The 19,822-nt window shown below is 53.4% G+C and overlaps 2 protein-coding genes across 7 annotated transcripts in view; one reads left to right on the forward strand and one right to left on the reverse strand.

The window, feature by feature from the left end:
* CARS2 (cysteinyl-tRNA synthetase 2, mitochondrial) overlaps window positions 1-18,138 on the reverse strand; it is a 28,979-nt gene extending 10,841 nt beyond the window's left edge. The window contains exons 1-5 of one of the 6 annotated variants that reach the window (XM_061435378.1): window positions 18,035-18,138; window positions 17,510-17,700; window positions 7,449-7,499; window positions 3,771-3,888; window positions 2,360-2,461 (exon numbers count right to left, since the gene is read on the reverse strand). In XM_061435378.1, coding sequence (XP_061291362.1) covers window positions 2,360-2,461; window positions 3,771-3,888; window positions 7,449-7,499; window positions 17,510-17,604 — 366 coding nt within the window. In that variant the 5' untranslated portion in view covers window positions 17,605-17,700; window positions 18,035-18,138. Of the gene's footprint in view, window positions 1-2,359; window positions 2,462-3,770; window positions 3,889-7,448; window positions 7,500-7,860; window positions 8,682-17,509; window positions 17,701-18,034 lie in introns of those variants that run through there. The other 5 variants (XM_061435372.1, XM_061435373.1, XM_061435376.1 and 2 more) reach the window with 5 other exon arrangements.
* On the forward strand, window positions 13,984-19,084 carry ING1 (inhibitor of growth family member 1). The gene is made up of 2 exons (XM_061435382.1): window positions 13,984-14,219; window positions 18,135-19,084. Exons 1-2 carry the CDS (start codon window positions 14,084-14,086, stop codon window positions 18,833-18,835), a joined length of 837 nt encoding a protein of 278 aa, XP_061291366.1. The 5' UTR covers window positions 13,984-14,083; the 3' UTR covers window positions 18,836-19,084.
* Window positions 19,085-19,822: the final 738 nt, after the last annotated feature.

Here is a 19,822-nt window from a genome sequence, read left to right on the forward strand (position 1 = left end):
ACTTCTTCCCTCAGATGGTCACCCAATCATCGGCTTCTTACTGAGTAATCCTCTGTTCCCCGCTGATGTGAAATGCCATCTTCACCAAAAACGAATTTCCAAAATTACTGTGTCTGTCTCTGGACACTCCAGCGTGTCCCATCGCCTGTCTCTTGGTTTAACTGTGAATTGGTGTTTCATCTCCTCGGTCTCCAGACACGGAAGGCAGGCAGGGGCGGGGGGAGAGGGGGCCGCTGCAGAGGAGGCTTGGTGGGGCGGGGGGTGGTCAGCATCGCCACAGGGAGCCACAGGTGTGGAGGGCGCGTCGGCCTGGACCTTATGTGCAGACACACAGCTTCCCCCGGGTCTGGCCTGCGTCTACTGAGCTGTGCAAAAGGGGAAAGAGTAAAGAAAACCAAGCAACTTTCTGCAGCTCCTGAGCCATTAGCACCCGGTAGGCCCTCCTCCTCTAGCCTCTACTCTTACGGACTTGCTCTGCTCGCCCCTGGGAACTCCAGATGCAGGCAGCCCCGCTCTGGTGACAGGAAACGTGGGGTCCTCACACGCGGCTCCTCCCGCCCCCTCGGCGGGACCCTAGGGACCGTCACAGGTGACTGTGGGCCAGAAAGTGGACACAAGCTGCTGCTGGCGTGGGGGACAGGGAATCAGACCCCCAAACTGAAGCAACTGGACACGGAACCTCCAGGCCCCTGGTCCCCCCAAGAGGGGCTCACGATGCTGTCTCCACAGGACCCCCTGCAGGGGGCGCTGCTGACACGGCACTGGCCCTGAGAGCCCAGGCCCGCCCGGAGGGAGGAGACTGAGAGTCCCGAGGACTGCAAGGAGATCCAACCAGTCCATCCTGAAGGAAATCAACCCTGAATATTCACTGGAATGACTGATGCTAAAGCTCCAGTGCTTTGGCCACCTGATATGAAGAGTCAACTCACTGGAAAAGACCCTGATGCTGGGAAAGATTGAGGGCAGGAGGAGAAGGGGGCGACAGAGATGAGAAGGCTGGATGGCATCACCAACTCGATGGACGTGAGTTTGAGCAAGCTCTGGGAGTTGGTGATGGACAGGGAGGCCTGGCGTGCTGCGGTCCATGGGGTCACAAAGAGTCAGACACGACTGAGCGACTGAGCAACAGCAACGATCAGCTGGGCTGGGCGCTATCCCAGGCAGGCAGGGGACCTTGAACGCCTGTCCAACCTTCCTCCCGGAGAGAAGGGCACGCAGGCCAGGGTTCCAAGGCACAAAGACAGTAACTCTGCTTCAATCACTGAGGCACTTAGTATCATTTTTCTTAACACAAAATGTAACCCTGCGAATATACCTTGTTTCTTTTCATTCCTCCCCCAGAAATCCTCCTGCAGCTTTTATTCCTGACAAACAATAAAACTCTGCCAAAAGTTAAAGTCAAGAAAGTGATTCAGAGAAATGAAATATAATTTAAACTATTTTAAGAGCACACACTGAAGCAGATGGCACGAAGGATACGGCCATCGTCAAAAAAAAACCTTGCCTCTGGTAAAAAGAACAGCCTTTTGTTGGACACTAAGAAACAAATAGGTGTTTTCATAACTATGTGCTTCAGACCGTGGTTTAACATGCTGAAGTAGGATTCTATCTTCAGAACAAACAAGACTGCGTGATGCCAGGTTAGCAGCCTGCTATGTTACAAGTATGGACGTGCTCAGCTGTCAAAAATTAAAACGCTCTCTACACTTACCATTTCTAAACCAATTCTGCCAACCTTCCCCCCCCCCCATCGGCCCCCACCAGCTGAGCCTCATGACAGGTGGAGAACCCACTTCCGGCTCTGAAGGGTCACAGCCGACCCCAGCGCAGCCAGCACAGGGACATACCTGGGCGGGCGACCCGGGCACCCTCCTCCTCAACCAGCCTGGCGTCCTCTCTGCCAGGGGTTACCGCCCACACACCAACACCCATCCACCTGCCACATCAGAGTCCCCCATCTCTCCGTCTCCCCAGCCAGCCAGGCCCGGCTCCAGCCCGCGTCCTGCTCAGCACCGCAGGGCTGACCTCCCCATCGGGGCCCGGGGTCCTGCTCAGCGCCGCCCAGACCCCGGCAGCCTCCAGAGGGACTGGCAGGCCTGCCCCTTGCCCCCGTCTGTCCTGACCATGGACGAGAGGCCACTGCTTCCTGCATCGGATTCGCTCAAAGGCTCCTCTGGACCCCAGAACCGCCGGCCCAGTGAGTGTCTGAGCACAACCTCAGCGCAGACGGCCCCGGGCGGCCCCAGGGAGACAGCGCAGGGCCCTGGGCGGGTGGCGGGAGGTGGGCCCACTCCAGCAGCCGGGGCAGCCTACCTGCTTCCCGCTGCCACCTCCCACGCCCCCTCAGCTCCCCACTCACGGCGCCCACGGCCACGCCAGCATCACGTGACCTCGCGCTGCGCTTCCATGGTGGCCAGGGCGGACACCTGACCCTAGGGGACACCAGGCACAGGTTGCGGATCTGGAGATCAGACAGAACAGTGTGGAGAGTCAGCGCCGGGGAGACCAGGGTACCCCCGACACACTCCCCCAAACGCTGAATGAAGGCAGTCAGTAGGAAACAGGAAGACGGGCTTCCTAGAAAATAAATCTGAGAGAAAATGACAGAACATGGGAGGAATGCAAGAGTCCAAAAATCAGGACGGCGAGTTCAGATATGTCCCTGGGGTAGAATGCTGCCTTTTAAAATGTTGATGAGTGCTTAAGAACATGAGAAAACACTCAAAATACAGTAAGTGGGAAAAGCAGGTTGCAAAACAGTGTAAAGAATAAACTGGCTTTCCAGAAAACTCTATATATGCATTCAGACGCTTTTAAAGTTATAGGACGTAAAGCCCTCAGCACGTTTTTCTATAAACTAGATACTTTAACAAGTTTTTACATATCTTTAGAGACAAGTGTTATATATGTGCATGCATGTTAAAGTGCTTCAGTTGTATCTCTTTAAAACTCTATGAACTGCAGGTTCCTCTGTCCATGGAATTCTCCAGGCACGCCCTCCTCCAGACGATCTTCCCACCCAGGGATCAAAGCCCCACCTCCTCCGTCTCCTGCACTGGCGCGTTCTTTACCGCTAGTGCCACCTGGGAAGCCCCAGCTGTTACATACAGTCACGTACAAATGTTATACATGGCTGCTGATTATAAAACACAGAGGAGGTGAACCTTTGAAAGTAGACTTTTAAAAGTACAACTACAGGAAATGCCTTGGTCACCAGTGGACAAGACCCTACGTTCTCATAGCTAAGGACACAGGCTTTATCCCTGGTCGGAGAACTAAAATCCCACAAGCCTTGTGATGCGGCCAAAAAAAAATGAAATAAAAAATTCTTAAGTAAAAAAAATAAAAATGTAACAAAATACTTTATTTAATCCCTATGCTAGAAATCCCCCCCAAAAGGTCCTTTAAATGCCACATGAGATATAAGAGGAGTGTCCTGTTTATATAACAAGTAAGAAAATCAAACCTCACAGGAGCGAAATTCCCAAGCCAGCCTCTGAGTTCCCCTGTAACAGGGAAGGAGATACATCCCGCAGGCCGACAGGGCAGGGAGGGCCTGGACTCAGCCCGGGAGGTGTCCCCGGGATGGGAGGATTAGGTAAGGGCGGAGTCGACCACACTTCTCAGCAGGGTGAGGAGACCTCTCTGAACAGCCTCACGCGGTCACGTGTGGACAGCAGGTGTGAGAAGTCTCGCGAGGCGCAGACAACTGTGAGGTGGGGTCGGCCCACTCACCGGTCAAAGCCCTGCTCCGCGTGGCCCTCGCTCACCTCGTTGGCGCGTCTGATTATCTTATCGTCCACGTCTGTGATTCCCATCACCATGACGACGGTGCACCCGAACACCCTGCTGAGGATCCTCCGAATTATATCAAATCTGACGTAGGAGCTGAAAGGAAGAACATTACGGCACCTTTCATCCTGAAAGCCACTACTGCGATCTTCAAAGAGTGTGCTCCCTTTACCGTGAGGCCACACAACTGTGTGATCAAGGACGTTCAAGGGCAGCTGCAAAAGGAAAAGCCTTTCACCGGCCCTCTTGGGTCCGCGTGAGAAAACTAAGGCGCTGCCTCAATTTCAGGACCCAACACGAGCACTTTTAACTTTGAGCTGTTGTCTGAGTGAGTTTACACCTGCTCCACTGTGTAAAGGTTCACTCGTGACACAAAGTCAGGAGGTGGCCAAGAGGCTGGGTGCTTTTACCGCCCGTGTTCATGCTCTAGGATAACTAACCTCTGACCGTGACAAGAGACAGAGGCAGATAATAAGTCAAGACAGAGATGATCCCATCAAAGCTGGAAAGGTCACTCCCAGGAAGTGTGCAAGCGGCTGTGGAAAGTGGGAACTCCAGCTTACGGGCAGGATGCACGGGAGCAATGCAGACTTGAAAAAGCAAGGGTTTAAAATCCAGCTCAGGTCAGTCGCTCAGTTGTGTCTGACTCTTTGCGACCCCATGGACTGTAGCACGCCAGGCCGCCCTGTCCATCACCAACTCCTGGAGCTTACTCAAGCTCATGTCCATCAAGTTGGTGATACCATCCAACCATCTCATCCTCTGTCATCCCCTTCTCCTCCTGCCTTCAATCTTTCCCAGCATCAGGGTCTTTTCCAGTGAGACAATTCTTCGCCTCAGGTGGCCGAAGCATTGGAGTTTCAGCATCAGTCCTTCCAACGAATATTCAGGACTAATCTTGGATTAAAATCCATTATCTACTTAAAATCTCAAGAAACTAGATTCCCCATAAGAGCAACCTTAACTTTCCAGGTCAGCCAGTCTCACGCTCGTCTCTGTTATACACGCGGCCTCTCTGAACTTGGGTTCATAACATCATTTTCCTTTGAAAACAAAGCTCCTCCTCATTGTATCCCTTGTTTCCATACCCACCCACCCCAGACATAGCTGACGCCAAATTCTAGGGCCAAGCCATCTCTGAAATGCCTTCCCAAGAAACTAAGAGGTTAAACATCCCTTCGAAGCCTCAGACTGCCAATTCAAAAACTGGACAAAAGTCTACTATCTCACAAGGCTGTGGTACATAATCTCAGTGCCTGCACAGCAGAAATTTCAGCTAATTCTGATTGTAAGTATCATCCCAGTGCCTCTCATTGTCAGGTCAGGAAAACACTGCAAGAAATGAGATTTTAAGGATGAAGTTAACAAGAACTTAAAACAGACGGAAAGAAAAAGTCGAATCACACGTGTGGCTGAAGGAGCTGGTGGGGAGGGGCAGGTGCTGGGGGGCCCGATACCCGAGGGTGGCCGCTCCCCAGGTCTCACCCGCCCTGTGGGCACCTTGGGAGCCCAGGGGTGGGTCCACTCACCAGGCTGCGGCTGCTGCACCCGTGGGAAACTGGATTCTGCAGCCGGCCTGGCTCAGCACTGTCCACCTGGGACCCTTCCCGGGTTACACTTAGGAGGTACAGCATCACCAGCTGGCGTGGTGAGAGAACTGCACTGGCTGGGGTTTGCGGAGTTTAGAACAGTGCCCGGCACAGAGTGCTGTCCAGTTAAGCGTCTGTCTCTTTAAAGCAGAAGCAGGTGGGGAGGAAGGTGTGGAGGCAGGAACCTGCATAGTGAGCAGGGGCAGACCCGCAGAGGAGGCGGTCTTGGGCTTCCGGCTTTTGACCTCAAGAGCAGTGGACTGTGCCTGACCATCCCAGCCCGAGACCACAACCTTTTCCGATGTCTTAGGTTTCTGCCTCACTAGGGACACCCCCACTTGATGACTCTTCCTGAGTGGTGGGTGCCCAGAGCGGTCACCCTGGCCAGGGAGCCAGACAGGCTTCTGGGGTGCTGGGAGCGCTCTCTCGGTCTGGGGGCCGTGAGCATCGGCTGGGCTGCACACTGCAGGTCGGCACGCTTGTCCATATCGTCAAGGACGAGCACAGATCGCAACTGATGCTCCTGGGTAAAAAATAAGGGCGAGGCTGCCTCGCACCCCCTTCCTTTCAGAACTTCTTCTTTAGTCCTTTCAAAATGTACCTAAATGTTCCTTATTCAGTCTCACAACTCATGAAGTTTCAAGGACCCAGAAGCCTTCTCTTTGAAATGAAGTTACCAAGAAGGTCACTTTCACCACTTAACAGGAGGGGCCTAACCTGTGGGACTCCGGGCTGTAGACCTGCCTGAACCAGAGAGCTGGGCCCACCCAGCTCACATGAAACCTCGCCAGTTCCTGCTATTTCTGTGATCCTTTCAGCGGCGCACCCCATACTCCTTTCATTCTCCTTCAATAACAAAAATGCTTTCTCTTTGCCTTTGAGGAGAGCTTTTCCAGGGTAGGACAAACAGTAACCTCTACTGTTTCCGGTGTTTCCCCAACATATTTAATACTTCAAAAAAGAGATCAAAATATGCTTTTTATAACTAATAGTACTTTGGCCACCTGATGCAAAGAGCTGACTCACTGGAAAAGACCCTGATGCTGAGAAAAATGGAGCAGGGAGGAGAACAGGGCGACAGAGGATAAGATGCTTGGATGGCATCACCTAATCGACAGACATGAGTTTGAGCAAGCTCTGGGAGACCCTAAAGGACAGAGAAGCCTGGCATGCTGCAGTCCATGGGGTCACAAAGAGCTGGACACGACTGAGCAACAACAAATCAATAGTAAGTTAGCCCAAAATGAAGAGGGGGAAAAAAAAGACTACTAGTCTATTTATTTTGCTATAATACACACAAAAAATTCAGGTCTTGCTGGGTGATGCATAATTTCTAAAATACATACTAAATAAAGGTAACTTTTAATCTAGATCTGAAAGATAAATTTAAGAGATGCACAAGAGAACAGACAAAATACTAGGAAAAGCAGCAATCTGGACAAGCCTAGGAGACAGATTTAAAAGACAGAGCGAGCACTAGTGGGGCGGTCAGAGAGCTCGGGCTCCAGCTCACCCGCCACGCTTCCTACCGGGTGCCCTCCCACGGGTCACCTATCCTGGAGAACAGGAGGGCCTTTGGCAGCCTTCCCACATCAGGGACTGGGCTAAGCAGCACTTTGTGGGCTTTATTTCATTAAACTGTCGAGATTCAAAAGAAGAATATAATTATCCCTATCCGAAAGACGAAGAAACCAGGACTCAGTAATAAAGTGCCTTGTCCAAAGTTGGGAAGTAAATGGGGGGCAGGGGGAGGGGGCGTGGAAACACCTGACCAGCTTACTCAAGGGCCCTCTGAAGGGCCTCATCCCACTAAACACAACAGGAAGCATCTGATTGCAAACGGTCCTTTCCCTTGCTCTCACTGTGTCCCTGAGTCTCCTCACCTGAAATGGCACCAAGTGAGGATGTAGTATGTATGCTTCCCACAATGCCTGGAATACACTAACTACTCAGGATTCTTAAGTTGTCACTTGAGGGATAGGAAAAAAAAAAAAAACCCTGCAAAAGGTTTTCTTTCCAAAATAAACGGTTCCTTAAAGGGTGAAAATTCAGCGTCAGGACACTCACCAAGCATGACCCAGGTGTGCGTGATCGTAGACCGTTGGTCCGCAGCTGTACCTGGGGACAGAGGGAAGACCCACCATGTAAAGCAAACTTGCAAGACAGAACGCCACGTTCTCAGTCATAATCAGCATATAACCATGTCTCTTTGTAAAAAAAGAAAAGAAAGGTAACCGCTTTGGGGGATGCGTACCCGGGGATGTATGACCCTCGGATCACTAAATTCAGCGCCAAATCCGTGAAACGCTGGGACTACCCGAGGGTCTTTACAGGTGCCGCCGGAGTACTTCATCACTCATTAGACGCCTGCACCTGAGGACGCAAGCCCGCGCCCCACGCAGGGCGCCCGCCTCCGAAAGGCTGGGTGCAGCCCCTCCCGCCCCGCCGCACCCCCGCTCCCCGAGTCCCGGCGGGCTACCAGGAGGCGGCGTCCGCTCGGCTCACAATCAACGGGTCCTTCCTCCGGGTGAGGCTGTTGTACACCTTGACGCCCGTGTCGTAGCCCGTGGGCTGCAGCCAGCCCTGCCCGCGCGCCCCCGACGCGGAGCGGCCCGGCTCCGGGCCCCGTGCGGCCCGGAGCAGCCAAGCGCCCCCGCAGGCCCGGCGCGTCCCCAGCATGGCCGGCGCGCAAGGCCCGCAGGCCACGCCCACGCCGGGGGGGGGGGTCAACAGGCCACGCCCACCGGAAGGCCCGGTCGCCCCGCCCACCCGGAAGAGGCAGGCAAGAGTTCGCCGCGGCGCGGGGGGCGGGGCCGCGGCGCGCGGGGGGAGGGGAGCGGCAGGCTTGGGTGGCGGCCCCGCCCCGGGGCGGTGGGCAGAGCTCCGCCCTTCTCGTCCGGGGCGGCGCTGGACTGAGCTGACTCGGTGCAACCCCGGGCCGGGCCCGCGCGCCGCAGGACCCAGTGCCATGGGGCGGGCAGCCGCTGACGGCTCCGCGCCTGCTCCGGGGGCACGTCTGCACCCCAACACGGCTCATGCACACACTGAGCACGTCTGCACCCCAACACGGCACACCCTGTCCCCGGATGAAAGGGCAAAGCTCGGACACCACCCATTCATCGAGTACGCGTAGTAGGAAATGACTGCCCGGAATTCATTTTACGGTTGTAAGTTCTGTCATCTGGTCTCTTGAGAACAAAAGCATTGTGAATTGCGGTTTCAACGAGACTCTTTAAAGGCGGATTCTCTTGAAGTTAACTTTCAAATTATCTCGACAAACGTGTCCTTCTTGATATCTTCCAAAACAGCGTCTCAACCTTTGGATTAATAATGAAAACAACTACTCTCTGAGCAGCTGTGGACAGAGTTTATAGTACATAAATATTAAACTGTGAGTTGTTGTAAATATATGTTGACAGTTATTCTTAAAAAAAAAAAAAAAAAAAAAAACAGCGTCTCAAAAAAACAAAGAAATCCCCTTTGCTTTTGCAGTCCTCAAAACAGCACATTAAAAAATAAATAAATAAAATTTAAAAAATTTTTAATTTTTTTAAAAATAAAATAAAAATAAAAAAAACCCAGCACATTAAGTTTCTCAGTTGTTTTGGGGGTTTGTTTTGGTCGTTCTATAACAAGGTAAGTGCTCCAGTAGAGACAAAGAAGTACCTTCCAACAGCACTTAAACTTTTCCCAAGACCTCTGGAGTCCAGCTCTGCAATTCCACGGGAACTGTGTCTGAAGGCTTGACGGCTGAAGCGTTAGAGCTTGTCATTCACAATTAGGAGACCTCCCATCGGAGCCAAGCCCCTCTCCCCCACCACTCAGAGCCCTGCTTCAGCATTAACCCCCTCCCCACTGCCTGCACACTTGCCTCGTTGCTCTTTTGTAATTCTCTCTCCTTTCTAGTACAAGGTGTGTGTTTTTCTCCCTAATTATTTTTGGATTTTTTCTTTTTTCAAACTTTAAACTTTTTATTTTGCGTAGGGGTATAGCCGATTAACAATGTAATGGTAGTTTGAGGGGAACAGCAAAGGGACTCAGCCATACATGTATATGTATCCATCCTCCCCCCTCCCCCCCCCCAATCCAGGCTGTCACAAGACTGAGAATTCCACGTGCTATACAATAGGTCCTTGTTGGTTATCCATTTTGAATATAGCAGTATGTTCCTTGAGTACTTCAGATGTAAATTATTTTCAACTCTGGTTGTTTAGGTGCTCAGTCCTGTCCAACTCTTCTGCCACCCCATAGACTGTAGCCCAGCAGGCTCCTCTGTCCGTCGGATTCTCTAGGCAAGGATACTGGAGTGGTTTGCCATTTGCGTCTCCAGGGGATCTTCCCAACCCAGGGATTGAACCCAGGTCTCCTGCTTGGTAGGCAGATTCTTGACCCACTAAGCCACCTCTTTCACTGTGAAAAGTGAAAGAGAAGTTGCTCAGTCGTGTCCGACTCTCTGCAACCCTGTGGACTGTAGCCCACCAGGCTCCTCCATCCATGGGATTCTCCAGGCAAGAATACTGGAGTGGGGTGCCATTTCCTTCTCCAATGCATGTAAGTGAAAAGTGAAAGTGAAGTTGCTCAGTCATGTCCGACTCTCTGCGACCCCGTGGACTGCAGCCCACCAGGCTCCTCCATCCACGGGATTCTCCAGGCAAGAGTACTGGAGTGGGTTGCCATTTCCTTCTCCAGGGTATCTTCCCCACCCAGGGATTGAACCCGGTTCTCCCGCATCGCGAGCAGAGGCTTTAACCTCTGAGTCACCACCACCAAATTCAGAAAAGGGTAATCTCTAAGGAGATCCACCTGTTGCAGGTGGGAGAAAATCTGAGCAGTAAAACATCTGATAGAGAAAGCTCTGACAGATATTAGATATGCCAGAAAAATAAGAAAACGACAAAAGGCTTGACTGCAATCTATAAGAACATGAAGAATTTGAGGGGAAAGCTAGAAGTTTTAAAAACAAATTTAGTGAGACTGAAGATGGAACCCTGCACGTGAACCTGGACAGCTGGCATGTTTTAATTGGCCATGGGAAATCATGATTTTTTAAACTAAGAGGTATATTCTGTCCTCTGAAAACTGGTCCTGTAAGGTGCTCAGCCCTTGGCGGACAGCAGTGCTACCTTAAGTCTTCTGGGAATCGTCAAACAGAAAAACAGACACATTATTCACTGATGGTTAAAAGCATGACTCCTCTTGCAAGTTCAATATTAAAGTGACCAGGAAGATATAGTAGCATACATACCCAGAGAGAGAGAGAGAAAGACTCCTCCCAGTCTAGGTCAGAACCAGTAAGTATATTATAATTAATGATTCCAAAATGTCATGAATGCCATTTCGTAGCCCTTAATGACAACAAAAAGTGTAGTTCTCAGCATTACATTTTGCTTCAAAGCAAAATCTGTAAATCCAAAGTATAGTAGATGGGGAAGCACATATTGTTTAGGGCACTTCAGGTTTGAGATGAACATGTTAGGATTTATATTTAAGCAGCTCAAAACAGAAAGAACTATAATTCATCTCTTTTTCTTCCATAAGTTTGAACATCTTCAGTGAAACTAGAACTATAACCTTAGAAAAAACACTTAATATCAATTTTTGAAACATACTCCAAAGAACAACAATTGAAACTACCCAAATTCTTCAATGTATCCTCAAAATTAAGCTCTTTAGTGGCATTTTAAAATGGGTGATTAGGGTTCAGGATGGGGAACACATGTATACCTGTGGCGGATTCATTTTGATATTTGGCAAAACTAATACAATTTTGTAAAGTTTAAAAAAAATAAAATAAAATGGGTGATTACAGTTATGCTCTAGCTATTGGTCTTCTAACCTTGTCCCTTCAATGTTGAAGTCATTGGCATACATTTTAAGAACTTGGTAAAACTAATCAAATATTTTCTGGCTTTTTAGCCTAAGGGGTAAAGTAAATGTCTTACAAACATTATTCACCACTGCTTCCCTAGTGCACAGAACAGTAGCTAGCACGTGGTGAAGTGTGAAAGTCGCTCAGTCATGTCCCACTCTTTGCGACCCCATGGATATACAGTCCATGGAATTCTCCAGGCCAGAATACTGCAGTGGGTAGCCTTTCCCTTCTCCAGGGGATCTTCCCAACCCAGGGATCGAACCCAGGTCTCCCGCATTGCAGGCAGATTCTTTACCGGCTGAGCCACAAGAGGGGGAAGCAGATGGTAGGCGCTCATTAAATATTATTTTGTTGAATGAAACAATTTTTTTTTGTCTCACGTGTTTTTCAAGTCCATGCCAAAATGAGGGATCGCTACTGAGATGACATCGTGATTTAAAAAACAAAACCAAAACAAAACAGTCCAGCTTGATTATCACTGAAAGGAGTAAATTCTTTCTCACCTTTATCCTTAAATCCAGATGAACACTTCTCAGTTAAAGGCAATAAATGCCTGGATTAAAAGTACCTACCTCTTTCTTAATCATGTACTTTAAAGTTACTTGTATCTTTTCTTATTCAGCGTTCACTAGTCCACATAATATCTTCGTTTCCACATAGCGTCAGAGTACTAAAGTCTTGTGCAGGCTAGTGGCCCATAAATGAAGTTTAAACTCAGCGTCCGCTTTAAACTGGGCCAAAACTGGAAAAGTGTGAATCTCTAAGTGAAATAACAACCGTTTCCCCAAATTTTCGAAGTGAACGTTCTCCTGATGTGGGGGTGGGTTAAGGGGGCTGAGCGTAAAGAAGAAACTCATTTCAAAGTGCTAAGTACTATTCGGCGTTGATCAGCGCAGCAACGGTCCAACGTGAAAACTCGTTTCGAAAGACAAACAGCTCAACGCGGTCTCGCGCTGTTTACGAGACCATCACCCGGCCAGCGCGAGCCGCGCTGCGGACAATCGCCCATTTTAAAAACACCGGGCTGGGCTGCAATTCTACTGGTTAGAGAGGGACTGAAAACTTCCGAGCGGTCTTGGCTGTCACAACGCTGCTTCTGCGGACACTCGGGGCTCCACCAGAGCCTCGCTCCCGGGTCGAGGGGCGGGACCGCGCGGAGCAGCGGGGCACCCGGGAAGGAGGCCAACCCTCCACCACCCATCCACCGGCCGAAGAGGGGACGCAGAGCTGGTATGGGACGCTCGTAGGCTGGGGCCGAGCTACCGGGCAGGGTTAAAGACCGCTACAGGACGTCTGCGCCCAGAGAGAGGACACACGAGGCGGAGAGAACGCCTCCGAGCTCCCCTGCCTGCAGCGGCGGCTCGGGCGCAGGCCCCGGGCTCGCGGACAAAGCCTCGGCGTGGTCACGCCCACGGGGCGGGGCCTCGATAGGAAGAGGCGGGCCCGCGCGCGGGCTCGTCGTCTAGGCAACGGGGCTCACTGAAAGCCCAACTTGAGTTTAGCACCAGGAGGAGAGAGATATGGAGGGCGGGAAGGGCCCGAGACTGAGAGAGAAACCCCCCCGGAACCTCTGACTGGAAGCCGGCCCCACCCCGCTGTGGGTGGTATTTCGAAGTGGGGGCGCGGATATCAAGAGCGGCATCCAGGCCACGGGCGAGAAGAAGGGCCGTCCGGCCTCTCCGGGGGCCCGGCGTGGGTTCACTTCTCGAGCCTCTTTGTCTCCAAGCCGCTTGGCTCCAGCCTCCAGCCGGCGACACAATAAGGGCGGGCGGTGTTGGACCGCGCAAGCGCGCGAGCCGCGGGGGCCGCTGGGAGTGGTGGTCCGACCGCCAGATGGTAGGTCTCCCGCGCGGGCCGGCGGCCGCTGTGGCCGCCCTAGTGCGCACGCGCGCCCACTTCCGCCCGACCGGGCCCCGCCCGCCCCGAGAGGACGCGGGTTTCCAGTAGTGAGACCCCGGCGGAGGGGGCGGTACCCGAGCTCACCCACCCCTCCTCGTCCTGATTGGACCATCCAACTGTGCGCGGCAAGTCGATTGGCTCCCGAGGTTGCCAGTCTGTTCCGCGCCGTACTTATATATTTCCCCGCTGCAGAGCGGGCTAGGGGAGTGCGAGGGGCTGGCAGCGGGAGAGAGGTTGCCTGCGGGGCTGGCGGCGGGGCTGCTTCTGCGGTCTCGGCTCCGGCCGTCTGGGGCGGGGCTTCCTGCCGCCCTGCGGCCCCCCCGCCCCAGTGGGAGTGCGGTGCCGCCCGACGCCGCTGTGCCTGCAAGTGCGAAACTCCTAGTAAAGTTTGCGCCCCGCCCGCCGCCCTCTGCCCGCGAGACCCCCGCCCGGGCCGGAGTGACAGACAGAGCCCCACCCCCCGGGCGGCGGGGCTGGCGAGGGGCGTGCGTGCGGCGGGGGCGGGGCCCCCGGGGGAGGGGGCGGTGGCGCCGGGGCGCATGCGCGGTGCCGGGGGGCCGAATGTTTCCCAAGTGTTTGAAACTGGTATTTGGGTTTTCCACGTTGGACAAGTGCGGCGCGGCGGGCGGCGCGCGCCCCTTCCCGCGCTCGCTCGGCCCCGGCCCCGGCCCCGGCGCCGGGGTGCGCGCCCGCACGCCCGCCCGTGCCCGCCCCGCGCCCGAGGCCGCCGAGCGCCGGCCCGGCCCGCCAGGAGCCGGTCCCCGGGCCCAGGCGGCGCGGCTCGCAGATGTAGCGGCGCGGGGCCGGCTGGAGTCGGGGGGGGGGCGCGCCGGCGGGCGGGAGCCTTGCATTTTGCAGCGCCGGGCTCCGAGGGGGCGGGGGCCGGAGGAAGCGGAAAGCCGCGCGGAGTCGCCGGGGACCGCGGTGAACCATGTTGAGCCCTGCCAACGGGGAGCAGATCCACCTGGTGAACTACGTGGAGGACTACCTGGACTCCATCGAGTCTCTGCCTTTTGATCTGCAGAGAAACGTCTCTCTGATGCGGGAGATCGACGCGAAATACCAAGGTACGGCGGGATGGATGGGCGGGGGCGGCTGCTCCATCCCCGCCGGTGGCGGCGCGCCGCGGGGCCGGGCCGTCCTGCTTCCCCTCTTGGAGAGCCGCGAGCCCGCGGCGGGGCCCTTGCCGGGCAGAAACAAAAGGTCTGGGGCGTCTTTGATTTGCCAAGGTCCTTGTGCGCGAAGCCCGGGCACGGAGGAGGAAGGAGGAACGAGAGAGGTCTTGATGCCAGGCTGCGCGAGCAAAGCGCTCTTTGTAGTGAAGTGACGAGGCGGGGTGCTGCGGGGGAGGGGGCGCAGGGGGCGCAGGCCACGGCGCCTGGGGAGGGCTGTGCCGCGGTCGTCAGGCTGAGGGGCGCGGGGACGGGGCTGCGCGCAGGGCTGACGGGAGGGCGCAGAGGGCAAGTGGTCCCCGGAACCACCTCCACCCAGTCCCGAATCTGAGTGTTACGTAAAGTCCGGGGTCCTTACTCCGCGTGGTGCGGCCCCAGTCGCCCCCACCCAGCCCCCGGCCCTCGCACGGCGCCGGACACCGAGTGAGGGGCGCCGCGGCCGGGTGTAGCCTGCGGAGGGCCAGGGCTTTATTCCGTGTGTGCCGTGGGAAGGGAGGGGAGGGAGGATGGGGCGAGGAAGTCGCCCATCCGTGCTGCGCTCGGGGGGCGCAGGCAGGTACCTTCGGTTTGGAGAGGGACCTGGCAGGGGAGGGGATCTGTGCATCGTCCTCTGCAGCCCCCGCCGCCCAGACTGCCCGAGAGACGCAGGGGTCGGGTCCGCGGGGAATTGTCGGCCGCTGGGGAAACTTTGCTGCCCGGTCAGGCACGGCGCTGGGGTCTGTGTCTGTGCCGTGGACAGTCCCTCGGAGTTTACTAATGTTTACAGGGCTGCGCAGCAGGGAAACGGAAGAGCGGGGGGAGGTGGACAGCCAGGAAGAGCCCCACAACGAACCGAGAGCCCGTACGGCAAGGCGCCCCTGCGCGCTCTGCCTAAGGCTCGCCTTCGCGGCGACTTATATAGGCGCCCGATTAGCATATTGCGATCGTTCCGCCTCGGCCTCCTGTGATTGGACTCGGTATCTCCCATGGAATGTCCTTATCAGTCCGTCGCTGAGCCATTGGTTCCTGGGCCGGATGGGGGCGGGCCTTGCGCTGTGAGTGGCATGGCTCTGTTTCCGCCGCCTTCTTTTTCCCTTGCGTAGAGGGGCGGGCAGGAGGGAGGAGGTCGAGTCGATTCGAATGTCTTCGGGTCGCCCGGCCTCCGGCCTCACATTGGCCATTGCTACGGCTGGGGCGGGCTGTGTCCTCCCTTCCTGCGTCGTGATTGGTGACCCGCTTGGCCCCCGCCCTCCGGCCCGGCGATCCTTATAGGCAGTGGCTCCAGGGGCGGGGCGCGCCGCCCGCTGGCCGCCTCTCCACTGGTGGGGGTCCGGCTCGGCCCCGCCCCCACCCCGCCCCCCCAAGGACGGGAGCGGGTCATTTCCTCCGCGGAGCAATGGCGGCACCCGGGGGAGAGCGGGAGACCGGCGTCCGTGCCGCCGGGCCGGCGAGGGTGCAGTCGGGCCTCCCGCCGGGCCCTTGGGGCCCGCGGGAGCGGCGGCGCCGTGAGTGACCCCGGCCTGGTGGGTGGGTCGGTGCCCCGGGCGCGGAACGCGGGTGGTGTGCGCTGCGCTCGGAGACGGAGATTGAAGACTCTGCCTGTTTACCGTCTCAGAGCCGGGGTGACAGCCGCTTTGCGCGTGTCCGGCTCCACGGGAGAAGACCAACCCCACCGACACCCCGGCGGGGCCCCGAGGGAGCCTCGTCACCCGGCATATAGTGGTCATAACTCATTCGGTTGGGATTTACTGTAAACGCCGAGATTTGCAGCGCAGTCTAGTCTAGAAATTAAGGCTCCATTCTTAACTTCTCAGTTGCAAGTTAAGCTTTGATTAACAGTATTCGCTTATTTTCAATGGGACATTAATTCATGAGGATGGGTTGTAATTCGTTTGCCAGTGATATTTGAGGTTATTTTCAATTTGAAATATTTTCCAGTTATTTTTTAAATTTTTTTTTTTTTTTTAAATGCTGATGCACCCCCAAGGAAGAGGGCTTCCTAATAGAACTTTGGTGCCATCCCTATGTAGAATTAAAATACACTTCTAATCATCGGACAGATGAGATTAAACTTTGCTGCAGTCTCCATTAATCTTTTAAGATTACTTTCACAGGGTGCTGGTGTGTGGAGCCTTTTTAGAAAAAAGGGTTAGCAGCAGTTGGAGCTGATGGAGCTAAAGAGACCAGGATGCCTCCCTAGTTAGCACCAGGGTTCTTGTTTACAGATATTTGAACTTCAGTGGTTTTGTTGATGAGAGTGCTTTGCTTGGGGCACTGAAGAAACGTATGCTGTTGTGTAGGTAACAGAATTATTTCTTGGTGATTTTCTGATGGGATGTTTGTTTCTTTCCCACAGTAAGGCTTTATAGGGCTGTGAGCTTGGTTGTGATGTGAAAAAAGCTGTATGCTATTAACTTTCAAGTTAGTGATATGATGGAATTGGTGTCTTTCCAATGAAATGCTAACATTGTCTTCAGAAATTTGGGTTACTGATTAAACCAAGTGATACAGTTTTGTAGTGTAATCACTTAAAAATAAATGGCAGAAACTCATATTTTAACACCTATGAGATAGAACTTGGATAAGTTGAACAGAGCTGCTTATGTTCAGGATTACTTACTCCAAGAGCCCCTGAGACTCTGGCATTCCTCCTTTCTAGGAGAAGGCAGTCTGAAGAATATAGCCTGGAAAATAACCTGTGCTTAAGTCGTGTGGGCCTAAGTTCATATGTTTATACCCTGGTGTTAGGTGTGTGCCTTATAACTAATTGGAGATAACATCTGGAAGTGGTCATGTCACGTTTTATACACCCTCTACCCACATCCTCCCCAACTTCCTAGCTGGAGAGTTGAATTGCCTTATCTTAAGAGACTGCAAAGGGTTTTCAGGAGTAAAATCTGATACTGTTTAATGATTACTGTTTAGGGAAAATAAGTCTGGGAATTTCTGTGTATTTAAGTAGAGTTTTGGCAAGAATATTTACTTTCCTTGTTTCAGTCAGATTTATCTAACAGTTTTTATTTCTTGAGAAATTGCCTAGTTCCACTCGCCAAATTACATTTTAAAAGCAGGTATACTGTTTTCTAACCTGTCCAAATAGGTTAACATTTAGTAGGAGGGAGTTTTGTTTGTTTTAAAATCTGTTGTCTTTTATAGATACAAATGTTATTGCTCTAAGCAGTAAAGGGAAAAGTGAAATCTGTTACCTTTGTGTCCAAGCAGGGCTGCCCTTGTCTGGCTCCTCCTTACAGACCATTCTTGTTTTCAGTAACAGGGTGATAACAGAGATACTCCAGTGCATGCTGTGATGCAATGATGTGGCAAGTAAACTGAGGCTGTGGGCCGCTGAGTAGTATTTATATAATCTCTCTAATAGTAGCTTCTAGATGTTGGTGCGCTAAAATAAAGAGAATAACAGCCTTTAAAATGTTCCCAAAATGCTTGGATAAAAACAATGGAAATATAGGACATAATCTTTAATTTTACAGAAAATAAAAGCTTGGGCCTCAATACCTCGCCTAAACTTGAACTCTCCCCCATGGCCGCTTGTCCAGGGAGTTTTGGTTACCCGTGCTCTGAGTGCACACAGAGTCCCTTGGGAAGCTTTGGGGTGCACTTTGATAAATGGGAACCGTGTTAACGTTAGTATTTAGTCCCAGAGACTTTTTTTCTTTTTGTAACAGGGGTAAGAAGCCTGTTAGAAAGGCCTAGGTGTTACAGATTTTTCGTACTAGGAAGCCTTGCGTTGATCGTTGTGGTCCCTGACAGCCACGGTCTTATGGGTTGGAGACTGTGTTTGGCGGGGTCTCACGCTTGTTTTCCCCTTGGCAGAGATCCTGAAGGAACTGGACGAGTACTACGAGAGGTTCAAGCGGGAGGCGGACGGCGCCCAGAAGCGGAGAGCACTGCACTGCATCCAGCGGGCGCTGATCCGCAGCCAGGAGCTGGGCGACGAGAAGATCCAGCTTGTGAGTCAGATGGTGGAGCTGGTGGAGAACCGGGCCCGGCAGGTGGACAGCCACGTGGAGCTGCTGGAGGCCCACCAGGAGGCCGCTGACGCCACGGGCCACAGCAAAGCCGGCCAGGACAAGTCCAAAAACGAGGCGATCGCCCAGGCGGAGAAGCCCAACAACAAGAGGTCCCGGCGGCAGCGCAACAACGAGAACCGGGAGAACGCCGCGAATAATCACGACCACGATGACGTCACCTCGGGCACGCCCAAGGAGAAGAAGGCCAAGGCCTCCAAGAAGAAGAAGCGCTCCAAGGCCAAAGCGGAGAGGGAGGCGTCCCCCGCGGACCTGCCCATCGACCCGAACGAGCCCACGTACTGTCTGTGCAACCAGGTCTCCTACGGGGAGATGATTGGCTGCGACAACGACGAGTGCCCCATCGAGTGGTTCCACTTCTCCTGCGTGGGGCTGAGCCACAAGCCCAAGGGCAAGTGGTACTGCCCCAAGTGCCGGGGCGAGAGCGAGAAGACCATGGACAAGGCCCTGGAGAAGTCCAAACGGGAGCGGGCCTACAACAGGTAGTGGCGGGCCTGCCGGACCCAGGCGGCCGCAAGCCGCGTATTTATTGCGTCGCCACCGGGCGGGCGGGCGCAGGGACGCACCTGTGGACGGAGGAGGAGCTGCCCTCGCTCGGGCGCCGGGCGTCTCTGCTGTCCCGGTGGTGCACCCACCACCCACGGTGGTGCACGTGCTGTCCCACGTGTAAGAGGAAAGTGGTCTGTGGATCAGCGTTTGAGAAACTGCAAATATAGGTTTGAATGAAACACCCAAGTCAGTCTCTGATTTTTTTGTTGTTGGGGGTTGGGGCGTCTTGGCAGCAACCTCACGCATTAGATGTGGGAAGAAAAGAGTCCATCTCGCCACTGTTCTATTTGAATAAAAATGTGACTACTTCATGAACACATTGTTTTAAAAAAATTAGCCAAGTTGCTAAAAACACGGCAATTGGCCAGTTTGTTTCTCACTGTAATAGTGTGTATCCATGGAACAATTCAATAGACAAGTTTTAACGCTTGAAAATTGTTTTTTGAAAACACCAAATGGTTAATTTTACCAGACAAACATTTTATATCCTGGCGCATCCCCCAAATGGCCATTTTTAAATGACTGCGTACGTTTGTTCCTGAACCAAACCGGAGAGGTCCAGCTTCAGAGCACGCTTTTGCTATGGCAGATCCCAGGGTAGCTGTCTCTAACTTACAGAAGTGGTACCGATGAGGTTTGCAGGGGGACCTGGCACTTCCTGTGTTGTAATCAGAAGTGCAGCCAGATGCCAGCGCATGCAGGAGCCCGCTGCAGACGTGGCGTCAGGAGGCACATGCGACGTGGCCAGTTGTTCACCTGCCAGTATATTTAATCTTGACATAAGTATGTGTTACATTTTTGTCTTAAAAACGTGTACACCAGCAGTATAGACAAAGCCTTAAGAAAATTTTGTATTATTGTTCTCACTTAATCAAGTAGAAGTTACCCTAATTGCCAGGAAAATAATAAGTGTTAAAATAGGAG

The sequence above is a fragment of the Bos javanicus genome, chromosome 12, assembly GCF_032452875.1.
Source record: "Bos javanicus breed banteng chromosome 12, ARS-OSU_banteng_1.0, whole genome shotgun sequence".
In the NCBI taxonomy this organism is placed as follows: Eukaryota; Metazoa; Chordata; class Mammalia; order Artiodactyla; family Bovidae; genus Bos; species Bos javanicus.

What these genes read in the sequence shown, in the direction of transcription:
- ING1 (XM_061435382.1), top strand. Translation starts at nt 14,084, where the DNA reads ATGTTGAGCCCTGCCAACGGGGAGCAGATCCACCTGGTGAACTACGTG. An exon ending in GATCGACGCGAAATACCAAG is followed by an intron (nt 14,220 to 18,134) that starts GTACGGCGGGAT and finishes TCCCCTTGGCAG; the next exon opens with AGATCCTGAAGGAACTGGAC.